Source organism: Branchiostoma floridae, chromosome 17 (assembly GCF_000003815.2).
Source record: "Branchiostoma floridae strain S238N-H82 chromosome 17, Bfl_VNyyK, whole genome shotgun sequence".
NCBI lineage: Eukaryota > Metazoa > Chordata > Leptocardii > Amphioxiformes > Branchiostomatidae > Branchiostoma > Branchiostoma floridae.
Window position 1 is genome coordinate 17,206,376 of NC_049995.1, and position 25,337 is coordinate 17,231,712.

The 25,337-nt window shown below is 42.3% G+C and overlaps 2 protein-coding genes and 1 long non-coding RNA gene across 7 annotated transcripts; all 3 read right to left on the reverse strand.

Moving 5' to 3' along the window:
• Window positions 1-889: 889 nt before the first annotated feature.
• LOC118405143 (uncharacterized protein DDB_G0292642-like) lies at window positions 890-20,299 on the reverse strand. Of its 5 annotated transcripts, none has more exons than XM_035804566.1 (8): window positions 20,050-20,299; window positions 10,311-10,447; window positions 9,378-9,474; window positions 8,788-8,964; window positions 8,039-8,244; window positions 2,993-3,101; window positions 1,827-2,023; window positions 890-1,464 (listed from the first exon to the last, which is right to left on the reverse strand). In XM_035804566.1, exons 1-8 carry the CDS (start codon window positions 20,203-20,205, stop codon window positions 1,128-1,130), a joined length of 1,416 nt encoding a protein of 471 aa, XP_035660459.1. In that variant the 5' UTR covers window positions 20,206-20,299; the 3' UTR covers window positions 890-1,127. The 5 variants fall into 5 exon arrangements, with proteins under 5 accessions (XP_035660459.1, XP_035660457.1, XP_035660458.1 ...); XM_035804564.1 differs by lacking the exon at window positions 8,039-8,244 and adding an exon at window positions 3,405-3,610 and having other exon boundaries at window positions 20,050-20,298; XM_035804565.1 differs by lacking the exons at window positions 890-1,464; window positions 1,827-2,023; window positions 2,993-3,101; window positions 10,311-10,447 and adding exons at window positions 5,170-5,807; window positions 6,480-6,676; window positions 7,394-7,502; window positions 19,698-19,834 and having other exon boundaries at window positions 20,050-20,297.
• On the reverse strand, window positions 13,809-16,342 carry LOC118405151. Its single transcript, XM_035804577.1, has 3 exons — window positions 16,159-16,342; window positions 15,253-15,449; window positions 13,809-14,580 (listed from the first exon to the last, which is right to left on the reverse strand). Exons 1-3 carry the CDS (start codon window positions 16,309-16,311, stop codon window positions 14,256-14,258), a joined length of 675 nt encoding a protein of 224 aa, XP_035660470.1. The 5' UTR covers window positions 16,312-16,342; the 3' UTR covers window positions 13,809-14,255.
• A 1,330-nt stretch (window positions 20,300-21,629) lies between the features above and the next one.
• Window positions 21,630-24,202, reverse strand: LOC118405164. The gene is made up of 3 exons (XR_004829850.1): window positions 24,126-24,202; window positions 23,567-23,635; window positions 21,630-23,296 (listed from the first exon to the last, which is right to left on the reverse strand). It is a non-coding gene; the product is annotated as an uncharacterized LOC118405164 (long non-coding RNA).
• Between the last annotated feature and the right edge of the window lie 1,135 nt (window positions 24,203-25,337).

Genomic DNA, 25,337 nt, shown 5'->3' on the forward strand with positions numbered 1-25,337 from the left:
CACTCTGATTTAGTGTTATAATTTAAGACATGTATCTTTAAGAAGAAAATAATGTTTAAAAGTAATGTTTCGGCGAATTCCCTATGCCAAATATGTACATGTTCAAATCACCAAATGTTTGAATATTGTCAATGTTTCAAACAAAGTAGGAATGAGTAACAGTATAGATAATATCATATTTTTCACGTATCATGACGTGTATTGCTTGTCCATAATTTTTAGATCACAAATTGATGCCAAGGTGATTCTTCGGAAACAACCGTTTCTAGGCTCATTCGTCAAATGGTAAAAAGATGATTGTACATATATTATATGGTATCTATACCAAATATGATGTTGTAAATAAATAGATACGTGGACACTTTATGTTGTTTTTCATTTTTGCTCTCTTGCCAGATTTGTAGAGACTGGGGGGGGGGGGGTAAGAACGGTTAGGGTATTTGGACCGGAATCCAAAGGTCCTTGGTTTGAATCCTGTCATGCTACCGATTGTGTGCCCTTGGGAAAGACACTTTTGAGAATTTTCCTCGCTCCACCCAAGTGTACAAATCGATACCAGACTTCAGTTGGGGAGGTAAAAGGCAACGGAATGAGAGGGACAAACTTTACCATCACATAGCTTAGCTTATTGCCCACATAAGGTCTGGTTTAAATAACTAATAAGGCCACATTGATGTGATTTATGAACCCCTTTGCGAACATTTCGCAGTTCGCGATTGACCATTCACAAATTGCATGATCTCGGAACCTAACAGAATGAACGACAAGGGTGCATTCGTGCACATTTGTACAAATTGTTGACACACTATAAACAAGCCAGTTCAAGAATGTTCTCCAACGCGTTTATTGTTCTTTGTTGTTTTACAGTTCTTAAACTTATAAATCTATTGCACCATCCAGCAAAGTACAAGTTAGCAAAGACATATTAGGTAATGTTTAAAACATACACATGTCGGTGTATAGTCCAGAATATAGCTATAGATTCTTCTTCTTCTTGCTTTTTAGTATCGGTGCAAATGTGGGATTAGCTACACTCAGCTGTTTATCAAAATGCACGAAAAATATATAAATTTCTCGTGTACCTTAAGTAAGGGAATCTATAATGCTGACCCTTTCTTCAGAATTCCTCATTTCAAGTACAATTCAACGATTCTGTTTCCTGCTAGGACGACTTCATCCTTGCGCACTACGTCGCCCGGTCTCACCTTTTCCATGTAATCTTTCACCGCCTTTTCCTCGAGTTCAAGCTCGAGGGCTTTTACAGCGTCATAGATGTGCTTCTGCCAGTTTAGACTTTCGGCAACGTCACGGTCAAAGTGGCGTCGTTTATGCACAGGTTTGACTTTGATGAGTTTTGTCAACCCATCAGCGCTGCTTCCATACATGTCTTGGCACCAGGAGACGACGTCTGATGAGGTGATGGTAGATTTTGCTGGAGTGTGCTGCACGCAGGGTGTACCCTTCCTATAAAACATGACAAAGAATATTTAGACCGTATAGAGCCAGCAGACGTGTAAAATTCTTTGCACAGTGCAACGCCAATCATTACGATCTCTTTTAGGACGCTCACTGTAGCAGCAACCGAAGAACTCTACTCTACTCTACTCTACTCTACTCTACTCTACTCTACTCTACTCTACTCTACTCGAGCATCTCTTCTCATTATTAGTCAGAAACATTGAGCTTCAGCAAATTCGACTATATAAACTGACTCAATAGGCGAAGCAGGGGCTACGAGGCTGTTCGGTAAGTACTGTACCAATGTCGAAGATCTTTACAAAAGTCGTTGTAATTTGTAATCTTTGTTGTTAAAGATTAACACTTACTTATAATGGCTACCGACGTTACCCGTGAGCCTCTGCTCACAAGTGAAGCAATAGCTGGTTTTGCACACGACACACCGGATGTGGTTGTCGGTGTTTCGCTTCCGGTTCATCCGATGGCATGCCGGGCAGGGTGCGCACTCGGCGTGGTCGAAAGCGGTCGGGTCGACTTTCAGGATACCTCGGACGGCGTTTACAATCTGTAACATAGGAATAGTAACAGTACTTTAGTGCCATAGAACAAAAGTATTCTGATTTTAGTAACTCAACTTAATTCACCGATTGCTCTAGTGTCTGTCACCTTCTTCTGTGGTTCTACATCACACTGCAACTATAGGTCGGTCCAGAGCTATATGGTGAGCAACATTCAGGGAGATATCGACTATTCTCCCTTCGCAGCCAAGGACTGAATTATTGTGAGCTTAAGGTGGGGTCACACCTGCGTATCTATTTAAGTCCGTATGAGGCGCGCATGGGAGTATTTACCTCCACCAGGCCTCACAGGTCGTTGGAAAAATGATAGAAATTGGACAAACGTAAACAGGTAACATGCCAGACGAGTTAGCTGGGTCGCTAACCATACTTCTCAGTCAGCTAACTCATCTGGCATGTTATTTATCTATATTTGTCCAATTTGTACTGTTTTCCCCGCGACCTGTGGAGCCTGGTAGAGACTAAGAGCGTTATACGCACCTCAAACGGACTTGAATATATACGCATGTGTGACCCCACCTTTACAACAGGCAGAGCTAAATCGCAAGGGCCTGGATCTATATATGGAGCGAGCTACCATTCGATTCCACCCAGGCGGGTGACGTCAATACGTCTGCCGCATGCAAGGGTTTGGAGCGGCTGATTTTAGCGCTTAAACTCAATTGACCTTAATACGACTGTCGCAAGGGTCAGGAGCAAGCTGCTATTTGGCGCCACCTCAGGTGACCTCAATACGAGAGACATAATCCCGTAGTTGCATGCGTGTCGGCAAGGGATTCGTAAAAAGGTACTGTAAATGCAGAAATGTTCGCGGTGGATTAATTTTTTCATAACAGTAAGAGACTGCAGTGCATGGTGCTACCGCGAAATTAAAACCACCGCGAAAAGTCCATTTTCCCGCTACCGCGAAATTAAATCCCCGCGAACATAAATGCATTTACAGTATCCCGACATACCGGTGGTTCCTGGTTGGTTTGCCGCCTGTAGCAGCTACATGTGGTGGATGGAGCTCCACAGCCGTAGCAGAAGCCGTGTTTACACCGGACACAAAACATGCTGTTGCACCTGCAAAGGCAAGGAAAAAGTAAGACACTTTATCATAGAAGTCCACCTGTGTCGGAAGTGTTCATAGTTTAATGCTAAACATTCGTCCAACTTTCTGTGTAAGAGGTATAAAGGAGGCTATATACATCAAGGCACTCCAGCCCTCACTGAACAAAGACGGCGGGCGTTATAAACATCCTTGCACTTAACTAGAAATGCGATTATTAATAGCTTGGGGATACGTTTACTAGACATTTGAGCTCATGGCATTTTCAAAAGTTGCATGCATGTATTTCAAGAGACAGTGTTGTGTACTAGTCTTACCCGGTAGTCCTGTATATCGGCGCGTGACATTTCGGACAGGGTGTTGTTGTGTCCATGATGAGTTTGTTGGAGAGAGCGTCGTGCTCCTTTCTTCCTTTCACTCTCTCTTCCCATCCCTCCATCCCGTCAGATCCGGTCTCACCGGAAACAGTGATCCGGGCACTCGTTCTTTTGTTCTTCCAGACGCGGTGAGAGCATTGTCCTAACTGAGGGCGGAAACATATCATACAAAATTACTTCCAACTTCCATTCCTGTTTAAAGTGTTCATTGATAATTCGGCTTTCGAGCCGCAAGTTGGCTGTGATACAAATAAACCATTCTCTCTCTCTCTCTCTCTCTCTCTCTCTGGTAGGGGCACGATCCTTCGATAACTTAAGACATTTTTAAGAAGTTAAGAAAATAATTTTAATCGGTAATGTGTTGGCGAATTCCCTATGCCAAATATGTTCAAATCACCAAATGTTTCAATATTCTCAGTTTTTCACACAATAAGTAGGAATGAATAACAGTATAGATAATGTCATATTTGTAATGTATTTTGACGTTTATTGCTTGTCCATAATTTTTAGATCACAAAATGATGTCAAGGCGGTTCTTCGGAAACAACCGTTTCTAGACTTATTCGTCAAATGGTAAAAAGATGACTGTACATATATTATATGGTATATATGCCAAATATGATGTAAATAAATAGATACGTGGACACTTTATGTTGTTTTTCATTTTTGCTCTCTTGCCAGTATTATAGAGACTGGGGGAGGGGGGGTAGGAACGGTTAGGGTATTTAGTCTGGAATCCAAAAGTCTTGGGTTTGAATCCTGTCATGCTACTGATCGTGTACCCTTGGGAAATATACTTTCCTCACTCCACCCAGGTGTAAAACTGACTACCTGACTTCGGTTGGGGAGGTACAAGATGGTGGGAGGAGACGGCTAACATTTACCATCACCTAGCTTAGCGTGGTCCACCTATGCCAAGCAGGAGAGTAGGTTAAATGCCTTCCACATGAGGTGTATTCGTCGCATCCTGGGCATATCATGGAAGGACAAAGTCACCAATGCCGAAGTGCTGTCTCGTGCTGGCCTCCCAACCATGTTCACCCTCCTCAGACAACGCAGACTACGCTGGCTAGGCCACGTCCGTCTCATGGAGGATGACCGAATCCCCAAAGACCTTCTCTTCGGAGAACTGATCTCAGGAAAGAGAAACACCGGACAGCCACAGCTGCGATTCAAAGATGTTTGCAAGAGAGACTTAAGGGCTCTGGATATTGACTCAGAACGCTGGGAGGACCTTGCAGATGACAGATCCAGCTGGAGATGCACACTGTCCAGGCAGCTAAAATCAGGAGAAACCAGACTGATGCGCATGGCAGAAGAAAAGCGGAGCCTGCGAAAAGAACTCTGCAACAGACCTGAGTCAGCTTACAGATGTGCCCTGTGTGGCAGGGACTGTCATTCTCGTATAGGAATGTTTAGCCACAGTCGACGCTGTAGGGCTGATTACAATTAGGATTTTACCATGGCCAATATTGACCGAAGGAGGCCATATATATAGCTTAGCTTATTGCCCATATGAGGTATGGTCTAAATAACTAATAAGGCCACATTGATGTGATTTATGAACCCCTTTGCGAGCCGTTCGCAGTTCGCGATTGACCATTCACAAATTGCATGATCTCGGAACCTAACAGAATGAACGACAAGGGTGCATTTGTGCACATTTGTACAACTTGTTGACACAATATAAACAAGCCAGTTCAAGAATGTTCTCCAACGCGTTTATTGTTCTTTGTTGTTTTACAGTTCTTAAACTGATAAATCTATTGCACCATCCAGCAAAGTACAAGTTAGCAAAGACATATTAGGTAATGTTTAAAACATACACATGTCGGTGTATAGTCCAGAATATAGCTATAGATTCTTCTTCTTCTTGCTTTTTAGTATCGGTGCAAATGTGGGATTAGCTACACTCAGCTGTTTATCAAAATGCACGAAAAATATATAAATTTCTCGTGTACCTTAAGGAAGGGAATCTATAATGCTGACCCTTTCTTCAGAATTCCTCATTTCAAGTACAATTCAACGATTCTGTTTCCTGCTAGGACGACTTCATCCTTGCGCACTACGTCGCCCGGTCTCACCTTTTCCATGTAATCTTTCACCGCCTTTTCCTCGAGTTCAAGCTCGAGGGCTTTTACAGCGTCATAGATGTGCTTCTGCCAGTTTAAACTTTCGGCAACGTCACGGTCAAAGTGGCGTCGTTTATGCACAGGTTTGACTTTGATCAGTTTTGTCAACCTGTTCGCCCTGCTACCATACATATCCTGGCACCAGGAGACGACGTCTTCTGAGCTGATGGTGGATTCTGTAGGAGTGTGCTGAACACACCGCATGCCCTTCCTACAAAACATGTCAAAGACGGGGGACGTTATAAACTTTCTGGCATGTGACCAATTACTGACGTCACCTTCCACAGATCACTTCTTGAAGAGATCACGTGTCTGTATTAAACTCTCGTGAGTTTACGTTCTGAAGTGATTGGTGATCAGTGGTCTTTGAAATTTTGATCCTTGCATACCTTTGAGTTGAAAAAAAAGTTTAGCATTGTACTATGATTACTATCAACGCAGACTAGCTTCCAAAAAAATCAAAGAATCAAAGAACGTTAGACCGTAGAACCAGTAGTGAAGATCTAACATGTTCGTATATTCAATTATTCCTTTTTGTTACTCCGTTTGTCTCCACTTGTTTATATCTGACTTGTGTAGATGAAGAAGACCTTACGAAAGGCCTTGAACAACACACTGCATGCATTTCCTATGTCCACTAAGTTAGGCACCGAAATGTGCTCACTGTAACAGCATCTCTCCTCCCTATTAAAGTTAAGTCATGAGAAAAATCGAGCTTCGGAAATTTCGATTAACTTCAGACTCAATAGGCAAAACAGGTGCCAAGAGGGTGCTAAGTAAGTATTGTATCAGTGTGGGTTCAAGTAGTGCTAACTGACCATGCCAAACGCCCCTCTTGTTGTTTCAGTATTGTAGAAGATATTACAAAAGTTGTTTTACTTACTTATAATGGCTGCCGACGTTACCCGTGAGCCTCTGCTTGCAGGTGAAGCAATAGCTGGTTTTGCACACGACACACCGGATGTGGTTGTCGGTGTTTCGCTTCCGGTTCATCCGATGGCATGCCGGGCAGGCTGCGCACTCGGCGTGGTCGAATGCGGTCGGGTCGACTTTCAGGATACCTCGGACGGCGTTTACAATCTGTAACATTGGGAAGTATTCTATTTTGAGTAACTCAGTTCTTTATTCACTGATAGCTGATTATAGCTGTCTGTCACCTGCCAATTCCGTATATATACGGGAACGTATATAATGTCAGTATCCATATGGGTTTAGAACTTTTCTCACTTAAATGCGGCATACCGCAACAAACTGCATCGCCATCGATTAGGGAGGTAAATCTGCAGAAGCAGCACAGAATAGGTTTACTTTTACTGATGGCAAAAAAATTCACAGCAGGAGAAAAGTTAAACTGTTCTACTTCACACTACAGCTAAGGTGTCACTGCAGAGCTCAGCTATAGTGATCACCAAGCTATGGTGAGCAAAATCTAGGGAGACATTCACCCGTAGTTGCCTGTGTCCCAACATTCAATGGGATCAGAGAGAAGTTATTCCGGCTTAGGCCTATGTCACATTTCCAACCCGGGGCCCGGCCGGGCAGCTTTCGGGAACGAAAAGTATGACATATATGACACCAAACTACACAAGACGTAAAAGAGAATGGTCGCGGGCATTATTTGTGTATATTTGTACGTATACATGTCTATCGTTCAGAGAGGGGAGGACCAAGGGGCCATTCCCTGGCCTAAGTATTTAGGCAGGCAGGCATATATTTCTATTTTTCGTTCCCACAAACAACCCGGCCGGGCCCCGGTAGGAAATGTGACATAGTTTGGAAATGTGGCTTTAGCCTTACCGGCGGTTCTTGGTTGGTCTGCCGCCTGTAGCAGCTACATGTGGTGGATGGAGCTCCGCAGCCGTAGCAGAAGCCGTGTTTGCACCGGACACAAAACATGCTGTTACACCTGTACAGGGAAGGAATGTAAGAACATTATCATGGAAGCTCATCTGTGTTGGTAGTGTTCATAGTACAATGCTAATACCCCTGTCACATTATCCACGATCTTCGGGCGTATCGATGGAAGATCGGCCATATTTAAGATCGACAGAGGGTTGCGCGTATTTTTCACCTGAAAACCGCCCCTGTCACATATAAGCCATACTTCATACCTTGTACAATTGTTGTGCAATAAAGTTATTATTATAAGCCAAGCCCGGGCGAATGTAGAATCGCCGTCCGATCGATTTTGCCAGATTTGACAGGGGTATTAACATTCGTCCAACTTTTTTTGTAAGAAGGAGGCAATATACATCAGGGCACTCCAACCATTACTGAACACAGATGGTGGGGGATATAAACTTCCTGACACTTAACCAGAAATGAACTAATTGAAAGCTTGAAGATGCGGAATGTAAACTTTACTAGACTTTTGAGCTCATGGCGATTTTTCAAAAGCTGCATGCATGTATTTCAAGAGACAGTGTTGTGTACTAGTCTTACCCGGCAGTCCTGTATATCGGCACGTGACATTTCGGACAGGGTGTTGTTGTGTCCATGATGAGTTTGTTGGAGAGAGCGTCGTACTTCTTTCTTCCTCTCACTCTCTCTTCCCATCCGTCCATCCCGTCAGACCCGGTGTCACCGGAAACCGTGATCCGGGAACTTGTTCTTTTGTTCTTCCAGACGCGGTGAGAGCATTGCCCTAACTGAGGGCGGAAACATATCATAAAAAAATGACTTCCAAATATGTTTCAAGTGTTTGTTCGATAACAGATTGATTGATTGCTTGATTGGTTTAGTTATTGTATGAGTGAGCTATTGTACATGTGTGAGTGAGTGATTGAGTGATTGAGTGAGTGAGTGAGCGAAAGACGGTGAGAGAAAGAGTACTCTAGTGAGCGTGTGTATGTTTGTGTTTGTTTGTTTGTTTGTTTGTGTGTGAGTGCATATGCGTATGTGCTTCTGTCCCTGTGCATGTTTGTGAGTGAGTGAGTGAGTGAGTGAGTGATTGAGTGAGTGAGTGAGTGAGTGAGTGAGTGAGTGAGTGAGTGAGTGAGTGAGTGAGTGAGTGAGTGAGTGAGTGAGTGAGTGAGTGAATGAGTGAGTGGGTGGGTGGGCGGGCGAGTGAGTGAGTGAGTGAGTGAGTGAGTGAGTGAATGATGTTTTCAAATTGGATGTATAGAAATGTTTGCAACACTGTCAAAAATATCATACATTTACATATAGTAAAGAAAAGTTCACACTCCTACCCTTCCGTGCCACCAGTCCCGGCACCTGGTGCAGAACGCGTGCCCGCACTTCTCACAGTCTGCCCGACGCCGTCCTCCGGAGTAGACTTCCGAACTCACGCGAGAAATCCCGCGACACTTCGGGCACCAGTCCACCTCCCGTTCCTCCGCCAGAACTTTCCTCTCTGTCTCTTGCTCCTGTGGTGGAAAAATTTTAAAACTATTTCATATCGACTCTTCAGGTACGTAAGGATTACAATATCTTTGCTACGGTTACAATTGAAAAAAGTGGCCCACCTAGTAGTTTACAAGTTTGTTTTTTTCTCAATTTCTGGCAGGACACCCCTACATGGCCACTTGGGACACACTGAGGCTATCGGGCTATTTTCAAGCATTGCCGGGCCCCTGGATTTTCAAACCTCGCAGTTTAAATCACCCCGGAACGCGGCGATGCTTGGCCGGGCCCCTAGATTTTCAAAACTCGGAGTTCAGATCACCCCGGGACATGGCTTTCTTGGCTTCGGGGCCCGGCCGGGACTACTCCCGTACCCTTTTGGGCACCCGTGCAAATTGGATCGTATCTGCTAAATAAATGAATAATTGTTGCTTACTTCTGCCTTCTTCTGCTGCCTTCTGAAAGTTTTCACGTCAAGCACAGCCCAGAGTACATCAGCTGAAATAGTTACGTCACATCCGCTTCCGGCGCACCTGGAATCAAAACCAAATTTGTCATTGATGTGAAGAAACTTAACTCCCACCTACCTGATCAAGTAAAGGCAGATATTGTCCAGAAGAAAGCTTAAGAATAAACATATTACAATTCTCTCACATGGTCTAGCCTAACAAATACTGCTTTGTTTTGTAAATTCTTACTCAAGCACATTCATTTACGTGATGACCAGCCCCTCCAACTCTGCCCTTTCACTTGCTACATAATGTAACCGAACACCACAGTGTGTCTGCTACTTTACTAGTTGCCATGGTGACAGCCGTATGGTCCAGGTCATTGACCTCATGCCTGCTTGGCGCGAAAAGAGGAGGAAACGAGGCAAACACACTATGTTCCCCTTTTGTGAAAGTATGAATGAAATTATCGCCATCACATTAGGGCTGTGTACCTAAACAAATTTCAGGTACAGGTACAGGTACACGGGTTTTGGTATAGGTCCGGACCTGCACCTGTACCTTAAAAAAGTTTAGCCAAGTATATGTAAGTTAAACATGTAGCTAACTGTCTCTTCTTGTCATCTTTGTATGGGAAATTACATATTTGAATCTCAAAACAATTTCTTTGCAAGTTTTCTTAAGTTTCAACTGCAAGATTATCACCATTGTCATTGTTGATTCGGGATTTACTTGTCCAGTAGTCTGAAAAAGTAATGTTTGATAGTGATTTAGTTTGTTTAGGTACAGGTACAGGCACACAGATGTTTAGGTCCGGACCTGTACCTAAACAATTTTTGTACCTACATACCCGTACCTGTACAGGTACGGTACAGGTACGGGTATGTAGGTACACTGCCCTACATCACATTAATACTTACTTAATAATCCACGTGCCCTGTTCCATGGCGTAATGACAATGAGTGCTGAGGCAGTCTTCACAGAACACGTGACCACACTCCTCTATCACGTGACTTAATCTGGGCCAGTCTATGAGACAGATGCCGCATATCGGGGCCTAAGGAGAAATAGAGAAATTACCGTTATTGTTACGATGTAAACAACAAAAATCATGAGGATCCGGATCCGTCAACTCCTTCTTAATCGTGAGTTATGCTACGGTCCACAGTTTGAAACAAATTCGCCCCCTGCAGTTCCAACAAGCCCCTGGGGGACCCAAAGTTACAGCACTATCTCTCTGCCTTAAGACCTATCTACCATATAAAAAGCACGCCCACATCAAGTCCAGAGCACGAGATATCAAAGCCATGAGTTCTGCTTCGGTACCTTAGAAAGCCGATAGGGGGTCCATTACCAAAGTTGGCCTTCATTTTCCCAATTCCTAAACAATAACATCAAGATCCACCCGAGGCTTCTAGAGATATGTTGCTCATAAACACACTAATTATAAGTCACACCGATAACACATGCTTCTTGCATTGGCGAAGGTATCTACGTTATGCATGGGTTCATGCTACCGATCTTGTGCCCTTCAGAAAGGCACGTTGAACGACTTTCATCACAAGTTATGCTGTCGACAAACACACCCGCGTACACACACTTACATCCGTCTGATCGACCTCTTCTTGCGTAGACATGTCTCCAACTTGGTTCGAGTCTCCCTCCGCTGAAGATTCCAATGGTGGTGGGTACTTCCCGGCTTTTAGCGACGCTTCTACGAGGGGACGACTTTCGTTCGCTGTTCCTCCTTCCGCCATAAGTTAAATGGATTCCTGTACTTCTCTTACACAGAATATAACAAAGAAGAAATTTCTGACAGAACTATACAAGCCCCAAAAGCCCTGCACTGTGTAAAAGAGTCTATCTGCCGACCTATATATGCTTGAGTCAGGTCGGGGTTTCCGGCGGTTGTGCAATACCTGACGTCACGCCCGCGAGCGCTGATTGGTCGCTATTCTAGGCGGCCGTGACGTCATGAGCAGACGACAGGTAGACAGAATAACAGTGACGGCTTCGCGTATGTTGATTCGATTCTTACCCGACAACGTACCATTAACAGATCTTAATTGTTTTTAAGAGGATGCAGTAAATGTGCGAGACGTTGTAGATGTTAAAATGGCACAGATTATTTGTCGTTAAATGTCGGTATCAGTGCTACAAAGGTCGGGAAATGATACAACGTAAACCCGGAAGTTTCGATACATATAGAATACAACACGGTGTATTCCGTATGACCCGAGGTACCAGCCCGACCCGCGGGAGGGCTGAGACCGAGGGTGATGCAGATTACACCGTGTTGTATTTTATTTATGTCATACCCAAATCATATATTTGGATGTGAAATGCGCCATAAGTTTGGTGCCCTCGAACAAACATTGTTACAACAGCAATGTTCCGACGTCCGAATCAGGTATTTGAATTTTCGCCCGCGCCGCTCGGTGTATGTTCGAATTATTCGATGGAAGCCTGTGTGATACAACTTCGAAGCCTGTGTGGTACGTGTTTTTATCACACGGTCCGGAACACCTGTATCGAACGTTATCGCGGCCCAGGTATGACAAAAATAACGTTACCCTATGGCCGATGATCATAAATCAATATATCAATAACGGCAGAGGAGCAAACTTATCAATGCGTAACGTTATAGGGTCAATCCCTTATGCCAATTATATGGTTTTTCAAATCATATAATTTGTCAAGATTTCTCTGTGTATCAAACAGCAAGTATGTTCTCGGTGTTTCCTGGCATTATTTGCTTGTTCATACTTTTACATCGTAGTGTGGTGTTTGTTTGTTTGTTTATTTTTTATTTATCCAGGGGTACATGTGGCCTGGCTGGCGTTTTTTAAAGATCCCTGGGGGGAAACCCCGTACATACATAACAATAAACGATAACAATATAAAATCAATTAAATAGTGACACAGCAAGAATTCGCAAATAATAACGCAATTCAACTAAGACAAAATAAGGCAAGTCAATTATACAACATTAATCCTAATATAACTCCGAAATCATAAATAAAATCAAATAGGTAATGGGAATTTGCATACCAATGTGAACACAAAAAAAAAGACATGACAGATTGCATATTAGACCATGTGTCCAGGCGATTCCTTGGATACAGATGTTTCTAGATTCATTCGTAAAATCTTTAACAGATGATTGTATATATTATATCATATATCAAAAATAATGTTGTAGATAAAAAGATACGTGGAATGTTGATGTTCCTTTTTTACTCTGGACATCTTACCAGCGACTTGGGGGGGGGGGGGGGGGTGACGTAACTGGAAGGTGTTTCTACATGTACCAGAAACCAGAGGTTTTTCGTCCGAATCTTGTTATACACCTTTCTCACGCGGCGGCCATGATAGATCTAAAACGAGTTCAATGAGGCAAACAAAAGACTGTCCATCATAATAAGTAGTTCAACCAATGATAGTCTGCCAATTAGGAAAGCAACCAATAAGAGATTTGCAATTGGCTGCATGTCCGTCAAATATTTGCATCATTATGTTTTTATTTTGCATCTCTTAAGGGACAGTGGGATCAGTCTACGCTACTATAAATTGCTACATATTTCGGTGTATAACACTTGTTATAATATCTATTATTTGATCTTATATTGTGAAAATTTGTGTGGTCTGGGGAAAAACTAAATGGGAGCTGATTTTAGAAATAAGTTTTGTCTGTTTGCCTCATTGACCTCGTCTTCAATCTATGATGGCCGCCGCGTGAGAAATGTGTATACTACCAATCTTGTGCCCTAAATACGACTTTCCTCACTCCACCCATATTTAATGGGTACCTGACGTCTATTGGGGAGGTAAAAGGCAGTGGAAGGAGAGGGATGGGCTCAACCATCCAATATCGTGCCCTAGACAGTGGATAACAACGCACTGTCATTATGTGATCCAAAAAGGTTATGGGGCTGCATATGCCTTTCCTTACCTTAGCTTACTGCACCTAGGTAGCCAAGTCACAAATAAGATATAATTTATCATGGAAGCCCATCTGTGTTGGTATTTATCGAAGGTACAATGCTAAACTTTCTTCCAACACAAAAGTATACATGGATCATATTTTCAACGACCTCTGCCGCCTACGTCAGTATCGATACTGATGACCAATCACTTCAGGACGTAAACTCGTGAGAGTAATAGACACGTGATCTTATTTACACGTGATTTTGGCGGATACGTGACGTCAGCGATTGGTCAAACGTGCGACGCTCACCGTGTCTATTTTGATATCATCTGACGTGATTCAATTTGCCTCTTTGTGAGCCTTTCGCAATTCATGTTTGACCAATCCCGACAGTATCTCAAAGCCTAACTTAAGACTGAACGATGGGGGTAAATTTTTGCACGCTTGAAATGATTGACACAATATAAAAATTAGACTCAGTTGAAGAATGTTCTTCATATCATTTATTGTTTTTTATGCGGATAGAATGGATGAAGTTTTGCTCCAGTGAGCTAATTCTTACATATCAACAAAGACATGATTACAAATAGTCTATTGGTTTGGCTTCTTCAGCACGCACAGCCAGGGTCTGTTTACTAACATACACAGGTTGGTACGAGTATCGTAGTCTAGCATATAGGTCCGGCTTGCGCTTCTTCACTCCTCTCTTTCAGATCACCCCTAGGCAGTTACGCCAACTCGCTGCCGATAGACGGAACTGGAGAAAGCTTGCAGTCGCCTGCTCTGTAGCCGACCGATGATGATGATGGTAACGGTGAAAATTTTGGGCTTTATCGGATTTTATCTACGTACAGTTAGATACATATATGGAGTTTCCCTTATACTCATGTGCCTAAAGTGAGAGAATCTATAATGTTAACCTTTTGCCATGAAGTCTTCAGTTTGAGTATAATTCAATTCTGCTCCCCGAGTCTACGATTACGTCAATTTTACGTACTACGTCACCTGGAATGACGTTTTCCATACGTTCTTTTACCGCCTTTTCCTCAAGTTCAAGCTCAATAGCTTTCACAGCGTCGTAGATGTGCTTCTGCATCTTCCACCCTTCGGACGTGCCGCGCTCAAGAATCCGTCGCCTAGGCTTGATGAGGTAGATCAACCCCTCCGCACACTTACCATACATGTCCTGGCACCAATAGACAACATCTGCGGATGTGATGGTGGTTTTCATAGGGGTGTGCTGAACACACGGCATGCCCTTCCTATGAAACATGTCATAGAATACCCATTAAATACAGTAGAAGCCAGTTAATTGCACAACGGATTAACGCACACTTCTGTTAACTGCACGGAATCCCAAAATCCCAAACCAGTGCAGTCCAGCTAGATAGCTGCGCATAATTGCACCATCCGGATAATTGTACGAAATTCACTGGCAAATAGGCCGTGCAATTAATCGGCTTCTACTGTATAAATAGTTTCATCAGGTTGGTAGATCAATCGAACAAAGTCTCCTTCGTTTCACAACCTTCTTTTCATTCTGACTATCTGTCGTCTTCATTAGTACAGAAACCTACATGTACTGATGAAGACGACGGATAGTCGCCGAAATAGCCTGACTAAAATCGCGCTCCTAGCGGCCGGCCCTACAATATTGCCGCCGCCCTCGGGGAGGGGGTCATTAACCCCAGCCAGCGAGAGATTGTGTCAACACAGGCTAGTCGCCGAAACGTCTACGGAAGAATCAAAAGAAGGCTGTGAAACGAAGAACACTTTGTTCGAATGTCATAGAATGGTTAGACCTTAAAACAAGTAGCGCTAACGATATGTTCAGCACAGCGTATTGACATTTTCATATACATATAGGTATTATTGTATTGTATAGATGCAGAAGATCTTTTTGTTGTGTTAATAAACTTAAGATTAATACTTACTTATAATGGCCACCGACATTTCCAGTGAGACTCTTCTTGCAGGTGAAGCAATAGCTGGTTTTGCACACGACACACCGGATGTGGTTGTTGGTGTTTCGCTTCCGGTTCATCCGATGGCATGCTGGGCAGTCCGCGCACTCTGTTCGATCGAAAGCGAACGGATCTATCGAAAGAATTCCCCGGATGGCACTTACAATCTGTGACATATTAAGAAAATTAATAGTGCTTTATCGACCTGATATATATGTATGCATATATGACTCTTTGTATGTTGAGTAACCCACGGTTATTCACACCCACATATTTACACAGAAGAGTTAGCGTTTCGATGACCGTCTGTCACCTGTTCTACTTCGTACTGCAGATAGGTGTCGCTGTTACATTGTTGCAAATGCGGCCCCGAACAATATCAAAATACTATCACATTAAACTCCTTTTTTCTGAACGCGGTCATAAGTATGCCTAAGGCTATATCCCCTTTCATCACAGTCCATTACAATATCATTCTTTTTTTTTAGGTTTGGGAAACAATGTTATACACTAAAGCAACGACACCTAGCGGCAGTGTGACGTGGACCAATCACTGATCTCTCTGAGGAAGGTGACAGGCTGCCACGGAGACGCACATTTGTGTAGATATTTGGTTATGAATGAAAACAGAAAACTTTATTTACTATATGGTTCAAATTTCATTCAATTCGATGAAACCTTTCCATCAGCGACAAAGAGTACATTACATGAGTACAAAGCAAGTATTACGCAAAAATAAGCGTTTATGTTAAAAGCAAATACATCAAAATTGTTTAACTACCAAACCTTTCAGACAATGCAATGATACAAAAAGAAAATCAAGTAAGAACATTTTATTCTAAATTGTAACCAAGGAAGCAAGGAATGCAGACTCACCGCTGGTTCCAGGTTCGTCATACGGCACCGGCACCCCGGGAAGGCTGACCCGCAACCGTAGCAGAAACTGTGTTTGCACCGCCCACAAAGCATGCTGTTACACCTGAGAAAGGAAAACAAGGGAAGACCTGACTTAACGTTTGCGATTCTCATGTTGTATGGGACATCTTACACAATATCTGGTATATCCCATAACTAGGGCTGGGTATCGGTACAGCGTACAGGTACAAAACCAGTTTTTCTTATTGGACCGGTCCAGAAAAACCGGACCTGAAAAAATTAGGTGGACCGGATGTTGGACCGATTAGAAAATTAACAGATTATTTTATCAGGCATTCACACGTGGAAGGTGGAAGAAAATAACAACAGTGAAGTAGAGTAGAGTTTAGAGTAATTTCTACCAAGTTTTACAGCCAATCGTACAGGTGCAGTTAGCGTTGTAGGATTTTAAAACGCCAGTGTAAGTCTAATACTCCACCAAACAGATTTCTTTGTAGTGAAATGGACCATTCGTATGAGTCATACTAAATCAAGTCCAGGTTCAGGTCCGGACCTAGACCTGATCCTTTGGACCTGAACCGGAACTTACTGAATTTACAGTACCGGTACCCACCCCTACCCATAATTATTTCGAGTAGGCTACCCCGATGAAATTCGCTCTTTCTTTCAAAGACGTAGGCGTGCTGTCTCAACAAAATAGCCAGCTATGCGACACTCTAATGTTAAGTTTATCCTTCGTTCTGCTTTGATGTGTAGTCTTGCCTTTTGTATTGTTAACCTTGGTTTAACAAGGTCACACATAAGGGGGAATAAAATTGACCTTGACCTTCGTACCAAATATCAATACAATCCATTCAGGTATGCTGGAGTCCATCCAAAAACACACATGTATACATTCATACAAACGCGATCGAAAACATAACATTCTAGCGAAGGTACGGTATCTTCATTGTCCTCACAAATCTATTATATATGTTTTGTACGTGCATTTCAATGTACACTTTCATGCATACTAATGGCGATCTTACCCGGTAGTTCTATATATCGGCACATGGCATTTCGGGCAGGGTGTCGTCGTGTCCATAATGAGCTTGTTGGAGAGAGCGTCGTACTTCTTTCTTCCTTTCAATCTCTCTTCCCATCCCTCCATCCCGTCAGATCCGGGCTCGCCGGAAACTGTGATCCGGGCACTCGTTCTTTTGTTCTTCCAGACGCGGTGAGAGCATTGTCCTAACTGAGGGCGGAAACATATCATACAAAATTACTTCCAACTTCCATTCCTGTTTAAAGTGTTCATTGATTGATTGATTGATTGAGTTATTGTTTGAGTGAGTTTTGAGTGAGAGAATGTGGGTGAGTGCGTTTGCGCGCGTGTGTGTGTATGTGCATTTGTGTTCGTGTGTGTGTGTGCTTGACTGTATGTGTGTGAGTGCATATGCGTATGTGCTTCTGTGCTTGTATGTATTCTAAACTTTGTCAGTGCGTGAGTGAGTTTGTGTTAAATTGCATCCATCCTTATTTTCTCGAAATGTCATATCAAGAAAAGTCGTAATGATTCGTTCTCCTACCCTTCCGTGCCACCAGTCCCGACACCTGGTGCAGAACGCATGCGCACACGTCTCACAGTCGGCCCGCCGGCGCCCCGCGGAGTACACTTCCGAACTCACGCGAGAAATCCCGCGACAATGCGGGCACCAGTCCACCTCCCGTTCCTCCGCCAGAACTCGCCGCTCGGTCTCCTGCTCCTGTTTTAATTAAACAACAGATAATATTGTGATTATTCAAAATCGACTTTTGAGATGTGCAATGATTTCGAAATCCCGGTCACAGTCGGAAAAGGGGCTGAAAAAAAAATAAAGCCAAATAAAATATATCCATTGCTGGAAGTGAAAATACATAGAAAGAAAAATATCATTTAAATTTGGGGCAAGTGAACAGTTGGTTCGGGCAAGTAATTACCTCAATGAAAAATAGAGGTATAGTTTTGAGTGTGTCTGTCTGTCTGTCTGTCTGTCTGTTTGTGTTTAGGGTTTTTGTGGACATCATAACTTCAGAACCTCTTGATGGACTACGATGATATTTGTTATGTGGGTAGGGGTTGGGAAGACGAAGGTCAAGGTCAATTTTGGGCCCCCTGGTGTGTGACCTTGGTACTGCAGCAGAACTTCGATTTTTTTTGTAATGTTTTACGAGCTGTTTTGTTCGAAAGTTTGGGCGCGACCCCTTCGTGGCCTAGTAGCACACCCTGTGGCTTTCATGCTATTTTGGGGCACGGCTGGTCGCCATATTTTTTTTTTTTAAACTAGAAGTAAAAATCGACCCGGGACCCAGTGACATGATATTGTCACTGTTACCCTGCCTGGGGATCGGCGGATAGTTCCCAGGGACGGTGTTGATAAGGGATATAGAAATATAGTCTAGTGGTTAGGATTTGTCGCTCTCACCGCCAAGGCCCGGGTTCGATTCCCGGTGTGGGAACCAAATTGAATGTAGAAATATAGAGGGGCGAGTAAGAACAGAAAGAAACAAACATGCCTACACCCGGGATCGAACCCGGGCGGCGGATCACAAATCACGACCGCTATCGCTGACGCCACAAAAGCACTAGTGCCCTTGGGCAAGGACGATAGGCAGTACTTGAACACCACTGTTACACAGGGGACGATGTTTTGAACTGTCGTTTTCGGATGCTAAATGTGAAAGATTGTTGATGTCACGGTGGCCAGGTAGTGAGTCAAGTAGAATCAGGACAGAGGCATGATGTTGTGGATATAATAGACTTTATTCAGGGCTCAAGTGGCCACGTCCTTCCCTATTGCTGTCCCTAGGTCGAATTCCCCCCTTCCTATTTAAGTAATCCCTTCCCCAACCCCTCTGCATGTGCTCCCAATTGCCCCGGTGACACTCTCCACTCCAGGGGTTATTATGTCACGCTCTCGCCTGTGACATTAACCCAACAGCACATGACGAGAAGAGATAGATAGTGTATTGTACAAACCAGGCAATGACTTGCAGAGACGACAAATGAATAAGCCGTACTTACTTTTGCCTTTTTCTGTTGTCTGATGAGCGTTTTCTCGTCAAGCACATTCCAGAGAAGATCAGAAGGTATAGTGACGTCGCATCCGCTTCCGGCGCACCTGCAATCAAAGCCAGTTTTTTTAGATCTATGTGAAGAAGTTTTAGGTCCTTCTTCTTGGTCAAGGGGGACAGATTTTTTCAGTCAGAAGGAAGTTTAAGAAGAAATATAATTTTGTTTCTCTTCCACCTTTACTTGGCCAAGCCTTACAAATTTAATTGCTCTATTTATCATTACTCAAACACATTCATATATGTTGTGTTAAATAAACAGCCCCCCCCCCCCCCCCCAGCTCTGTCCTACCACTTGCTACATAACGTAATCGAACTTGAACAGTAACTATGGTTACGTCTTTCTGGTCCAGGTCAATGACCTTATACTTGTTTAGAACGGAAGACGTAAAAGAGAAAAAAAGCGAAACCAAGAGGTAAACATAACTCATCGACACTTCTATGCCTACCTGATGATCCACGTCCCCTGTTCCATGGCGTAATGACAGTGACGCATGAGGCAGTCTTCACAGAACAAGTGACCACACTCCTCTATCACGTGACTTAATCTGGGCCTGTCTTCGAAACAGATGCTACATATCGGGACCTAAAGTTAAGATAGAAAAAAAACGGGTCGGTAATTTACGTGTACACACACACGCGCGCACACACACACTCACATACACACACAAACACACACATACAGACACACACAAACAAACACACTCAAACATACAGACACAGCCACACACACACACACATAAGCAGACAAACGATACCAAAAGCATAATCTTATAGTCGACGGTAATGATTATAACTTACATCTGTCTGATCGACCTCTTCTTGCTTAGAAACGCCACCGTTTTGGTTCGATTCTTGATTCTCGGCATCACCCAATGGCAGTGGTACGTACTTCCCGACGTTTAACGACTCTTCTACAAGAGGAAGGCTTTCGTTCGCTATTCCTCCTTCCGCCATTAGTTCAACGGGTTTCAGTACTTCTCTTACACAGATTATAACAAAGAAGAAATTTCTGGCAGAACGGCACAAGCCCCAAAAGCCGTGTAATGTGCAAAAGAGTCTACCTGCCGACCTATATATGGGTTTGTGTTACCGGCGATTGTGCAATACCTGACGTCACGCCCACGAGCGCTGATTGGTCGCTATTCTAGGCGGCCGTGACGTCATGAGCAGACGACAGGTAGACAGAAAAACAGCAAGGGTGCTCGCGTACATGTACAGTGAGATTAGATCGATTCTGGCGACATTTCTTCCTGACAACGTTTCGGTAACAGGAATTTGCGACATATGATACGTTAACTAGGCACAACGTATTGACCGTTAGCTGTCGGTAACATAACATTAGCCACAAACGTAGGCAAAGTATAAAACGCAAACCCGGAAGTCGAGACTTAAAACGTACGCGTTATAAACCATACACCATGTAAAAGACTATAACCGCCAGCTTTTATAGGTATATTAGACACATATTTTTGGAATGGGCAGGTGGTTTAATTAGTAGGGTTTATTAATTTTGTGTTATGAACTATTTGTGGCTATTTTGTTTGGATTTTGTGGTGTCTTGGGATATAACGTTATGGGCAACCCTCTTGACCTTACGTAACCCCACCGTGAGGATTTGGTTTAAGCCTGTTGTTTGTTTATTTTGTATTGTATTCCCAGTAAACCGCATTAAAACAACAAAAGAAAAACGAAACACAACTCTCACTAAGCATGTTGCGAACAAAGTCTCTACAAAGGTTCGCAACATGCTTAGTATGCGGTATCTGTTTGAAAAGTTGTAAAATATTATATATGTACATACTATATTAGATGAAAGTGACAGATGACAACGCTCTTTGTGGAAATACAGGATGTTTATTCATGTTTGTCTTTGTTCAAAGTTGATGTGCTTTTATTTTCCATGTATACATGGCAGACAGGTCAAAACCAGTACGTAAGTATACACAACGTGACATTGATAAAGCTCAGTACAATCCAATTTACAAACTACAATTCTGTTGGATGGTTCCCAAATGTTCTGTTTTTGTTTATTTGAAAAACCCAATCAAAATAAAACTACAATTCTGTGCATGGAGTACTACTGAAGGTTTTGTTCGTTATCGATATTTTCTGCGCACTAGATATTCTACAAAGTACGTTGTACATGACATCGCTACACTCGTATATAAGTAATGGATTTTGTTATTACAATAGAACAGAACATTGCTTAACTGTCAAATATGAATGTGACAAGTTTACTTTGTACACCTTTCTTTTTCATATTCGACGATTTTATAGAAATGACGTATACTAAAACCATCCAGTGGCTTTTCGCATTGAAAAGCAAATATAAAAAAAAAAAAAAAATTACCATCAAGCCATAACTTTCTACAAGAAACTTTTTTTTTTAATTATGTATTTTTGCTTTTACGGAAGATCGAAAAATGAAGTAATGGTGTAAGAAAAGTCCTTGTTATTTCAGTGGCCCCCTGGAACAACAAGAACTTTTCAAAGTGCCCCAACTCCTCTCAGAACAATGCTGGCCCCGCATTGTCGTCAAGAAGTTGGGACCGATTTAAAATAAGAAATACATTTTTTTCTGGTATTGATAATAATGAGTGTATGATTTTGAATGGCTTGGATGTGATAAGAATTGCACCATTATATAAACATTTATGGAAATGTATATAGTGGATAAATCATAAAGCTACAGATATCGCAACAAAATATACGTCAAAGTAAAATGTACAAAACATGCTTCATGCAATGTGTACATAATATACATACATAAGTGTACTTATGCAGCTATACAGGCATTCTCTGCGATATTACCGTGATACCACTACCATATGTAATTCGTAAACCCACAATTAATCGCCAAAAACCTACATACATCAGAGCAAAATGTGCAAAACATAATATACGTACATGCTATGTGTATATACTTGCCTGTACTTATGCAGCTATGCGGACATTCTCTGTGATATCACCGTGATACCACTACCATATGTAACAGTACGTACACACACAATCTTATAAATGCGTGCGCTGTGCACAAATTTTACAGATGTTGAAATACTGTTGAGAAGCAATATGCTATGTGTACATAATATACATAAGTGTAATTATGCACCTATACAGGAATTCTCTGTGATATTACTGTGATATCACTACAATACGTAATACGCAATCTTATAACAGTCTTATGCCGTCCACAAATTTTACAGAACTGATGTTGCAATATGGTTGAGAAGCCATGCTATTTGTGTATACTTTAAAAGTGTGCATATGCAGTTATACATGCATTCTTGGTGATAATAAAATAAGTAATACGTACACCCACAATCTTATTACTGTCATACACAAATTTTACAGATGTTGAGATATTGTCGAGAAACATCATATTTAGAGGAAATATTTTCAAACCACTGGTAGTACATTAAGTTAGAAAATTACCAATCACAATAACATCATAATCACTATCTGCTGTTTTTACAAGAAACATACAATATGCCATAATATGCATAATATACAAGGTTCACCTTTTTTTGTTACTGTAAATCCATTCATTTCTTGGAGGTCTTAATTTCACAGTAGAAACGGAAACGACGCATGTATTTGTATTATTGTAAATTCAATTGCTTTTGCATGGTATTAATTTTGCAGGAGGACAGAAGAGGATTTTGTGTTCACAGCTGGAACAATGTTGTAGTGCAGTAGCAACGTAAAAGCAACAAGTATTAGAATTTCGAATAAAAAAGCAATGTATTCCGAAGTATGAAGCTGTCCGGTCTGGCATCAATTCAGCCGACCGGCTACAACTGTTAGACATCTTGTACTATATGTTTTCCGAATAAACCATTCTTACTTCAGTTAATGATAGAACATATGAAAGAAGCAGTGACATGAGATGCAATTATTTTACACAGGAACAGACCAACTTGATACAGGGACGAACGTGCATACATGGTAGGACGTCTGGCGTATTGACTTGGGACTGCAGCTAATCCTCCTCAACCAAAGTTGCTTTACCATCGCGAACTGCAAAGAATTTCTTCGGCCGAGCCTTTAAAACAGAGAGAAGATACTAAGTCAAACGATGTTATTGTGTGTAGTCTTTCAACTTATGCCATCGGACAGTGATTCTTTTAAGATGTTATAAATTTCCAAATAAAAGAGATAATAATAATAACTGCACAACAACTTAACAAGGTACAAAGTATGGCATCTACATAACTACAGTTCTATAGTGTAAGGCTTATATAACTAATACAGGAGTGTGTACATGTAGTATGGGATAAGCTTTTTTTCAGTATCATTACAGGCTTTTACTGACCTGTTGTTCTAGCTCCCAGGCAGATACTTTGCTTGAGATGTTTAGGGAGCTGATACCGGACAGGGCCTCCTGAATACAAACAAACAAACAACGATAAATAAACAAACAAACAACAATGAGTAAACAAATGTTCATGTTATTATGTATGGCACAAGGTATGTTAAAGTAGAATTGAACACAGTGAATGTACGAATCTTTAGGCGAACAGGGCCTCCTGAATACAAAGAAACAACGATAAATAAGCAAACAAAGAGTAACGAATGAAAAAGGTTCATGTCATTATGTATGGGCGGCACAAGGTATGTTTAAGTAGAATTGAACACATTGAATGTACACATCTTTAGGCAGAAGTTAAATGTCGTAGATTTTCAAAATATCATTATTATTGCAACATATATTTACAACACAAGGTGACGGCACACTCAAGTCGTTACTTATATTCATGCCGCCACCGCAAACGAATACAAGTACATGGGGAAATACATACAAGATAAGAAAACAAGATAACAAAATAAGAAATAAGCAAAGCGCTGAAGCCAAAACTTTTCTTTATCCTGACCTGCATCAGCAGCGTTTCGATGGAATAACCGATCTGAGGGACGGTCTTCTGCACTGCCGGCATGGCTCGCAGGGCGGCGGTGGTGTACGGTGAAACCGCCTCCACGTGATCGTTGTACGCCTGATGAAACAGTAACGATTTAGTCAGGTATATCAACGTGTATATCAATGTTACTATGTTTACTGCAATAGTAACTATAACGTTGAATGGAACATTATATGGTCTTGTTTTGACTTGTTTTCATTAGAACACTGAGCCAGTAACTTCTTGAACCACTAAAGTAATCTCCAAGCAGATCCTACGGCGGTAGCATAAGATAGTATCAAAAGCTGGCAGAGGAGTGAAGCCGGCTTTCATAGGAGTGTGTTTCGCTACCAGGGCAAATGCACACCTCTTGGCTGACTACACTGCTTGGCTAGTTTGGTACTATCTTATGCCATCGTAGGATCTGCTTGCAGATTACCACTAAAGTTTCTCACCTCCAGCAGGTTGAAGACTGCAGCCCTTTCTTCGCCCAAAGCGTAACTGAAGTTCCGTCCGGGTGCGCCCCCCAGGTGCAGTGCCGATGAAAGCCACCTGGTGGCGCCCCGGACCAAGGTCGCCATGTCTGTAACGGACTCTCCTGTAAAACACGTCTGTTCGCTACAGCGCGCAGGTGCAGAATGATGCATGCCAACAAGTCCATAGCAACAGGGCGTGGCATGGAACGTCACCTTGGTGATATGGGTGTGGCTCGGAACCGTAGCCATGGAAATGACGTTGTCATAAAGCGTTACCAAGAACCATGCCCTTATATGGAGGCCCCGTTCGGAGGACTTTAACAATGGCGGTACGACCGACTAATGTGTTCTAGAACACCCTTGTGTTGGGCGATGGACGAAAAATGTCATCTAATCTTAGAAATAAAAGTTTGGAAACTTAACTTTGGCCATGTGTATCTCTGTTGTCATCTTATCAATTGTAGTGTGCTATACATCAGTTGAAAGCTTGTTTATTACCCTTTCCAAAAATACCCCATATGGTATGGTTATGTATTTGTAAGACATGTAACGGGGCTGATTGTGTGAGTGGGTCACGAATAAAAGCGCCAAAATTTCCCTGCCAACACCATGTTTGACTTTGGCAAGGGTCGTTTTATTGTTTTCATGGAAAATTGAATACATAAAATTTGAGACAGAATGATAATTACAGTATCCTTTATTTCCACAAAGA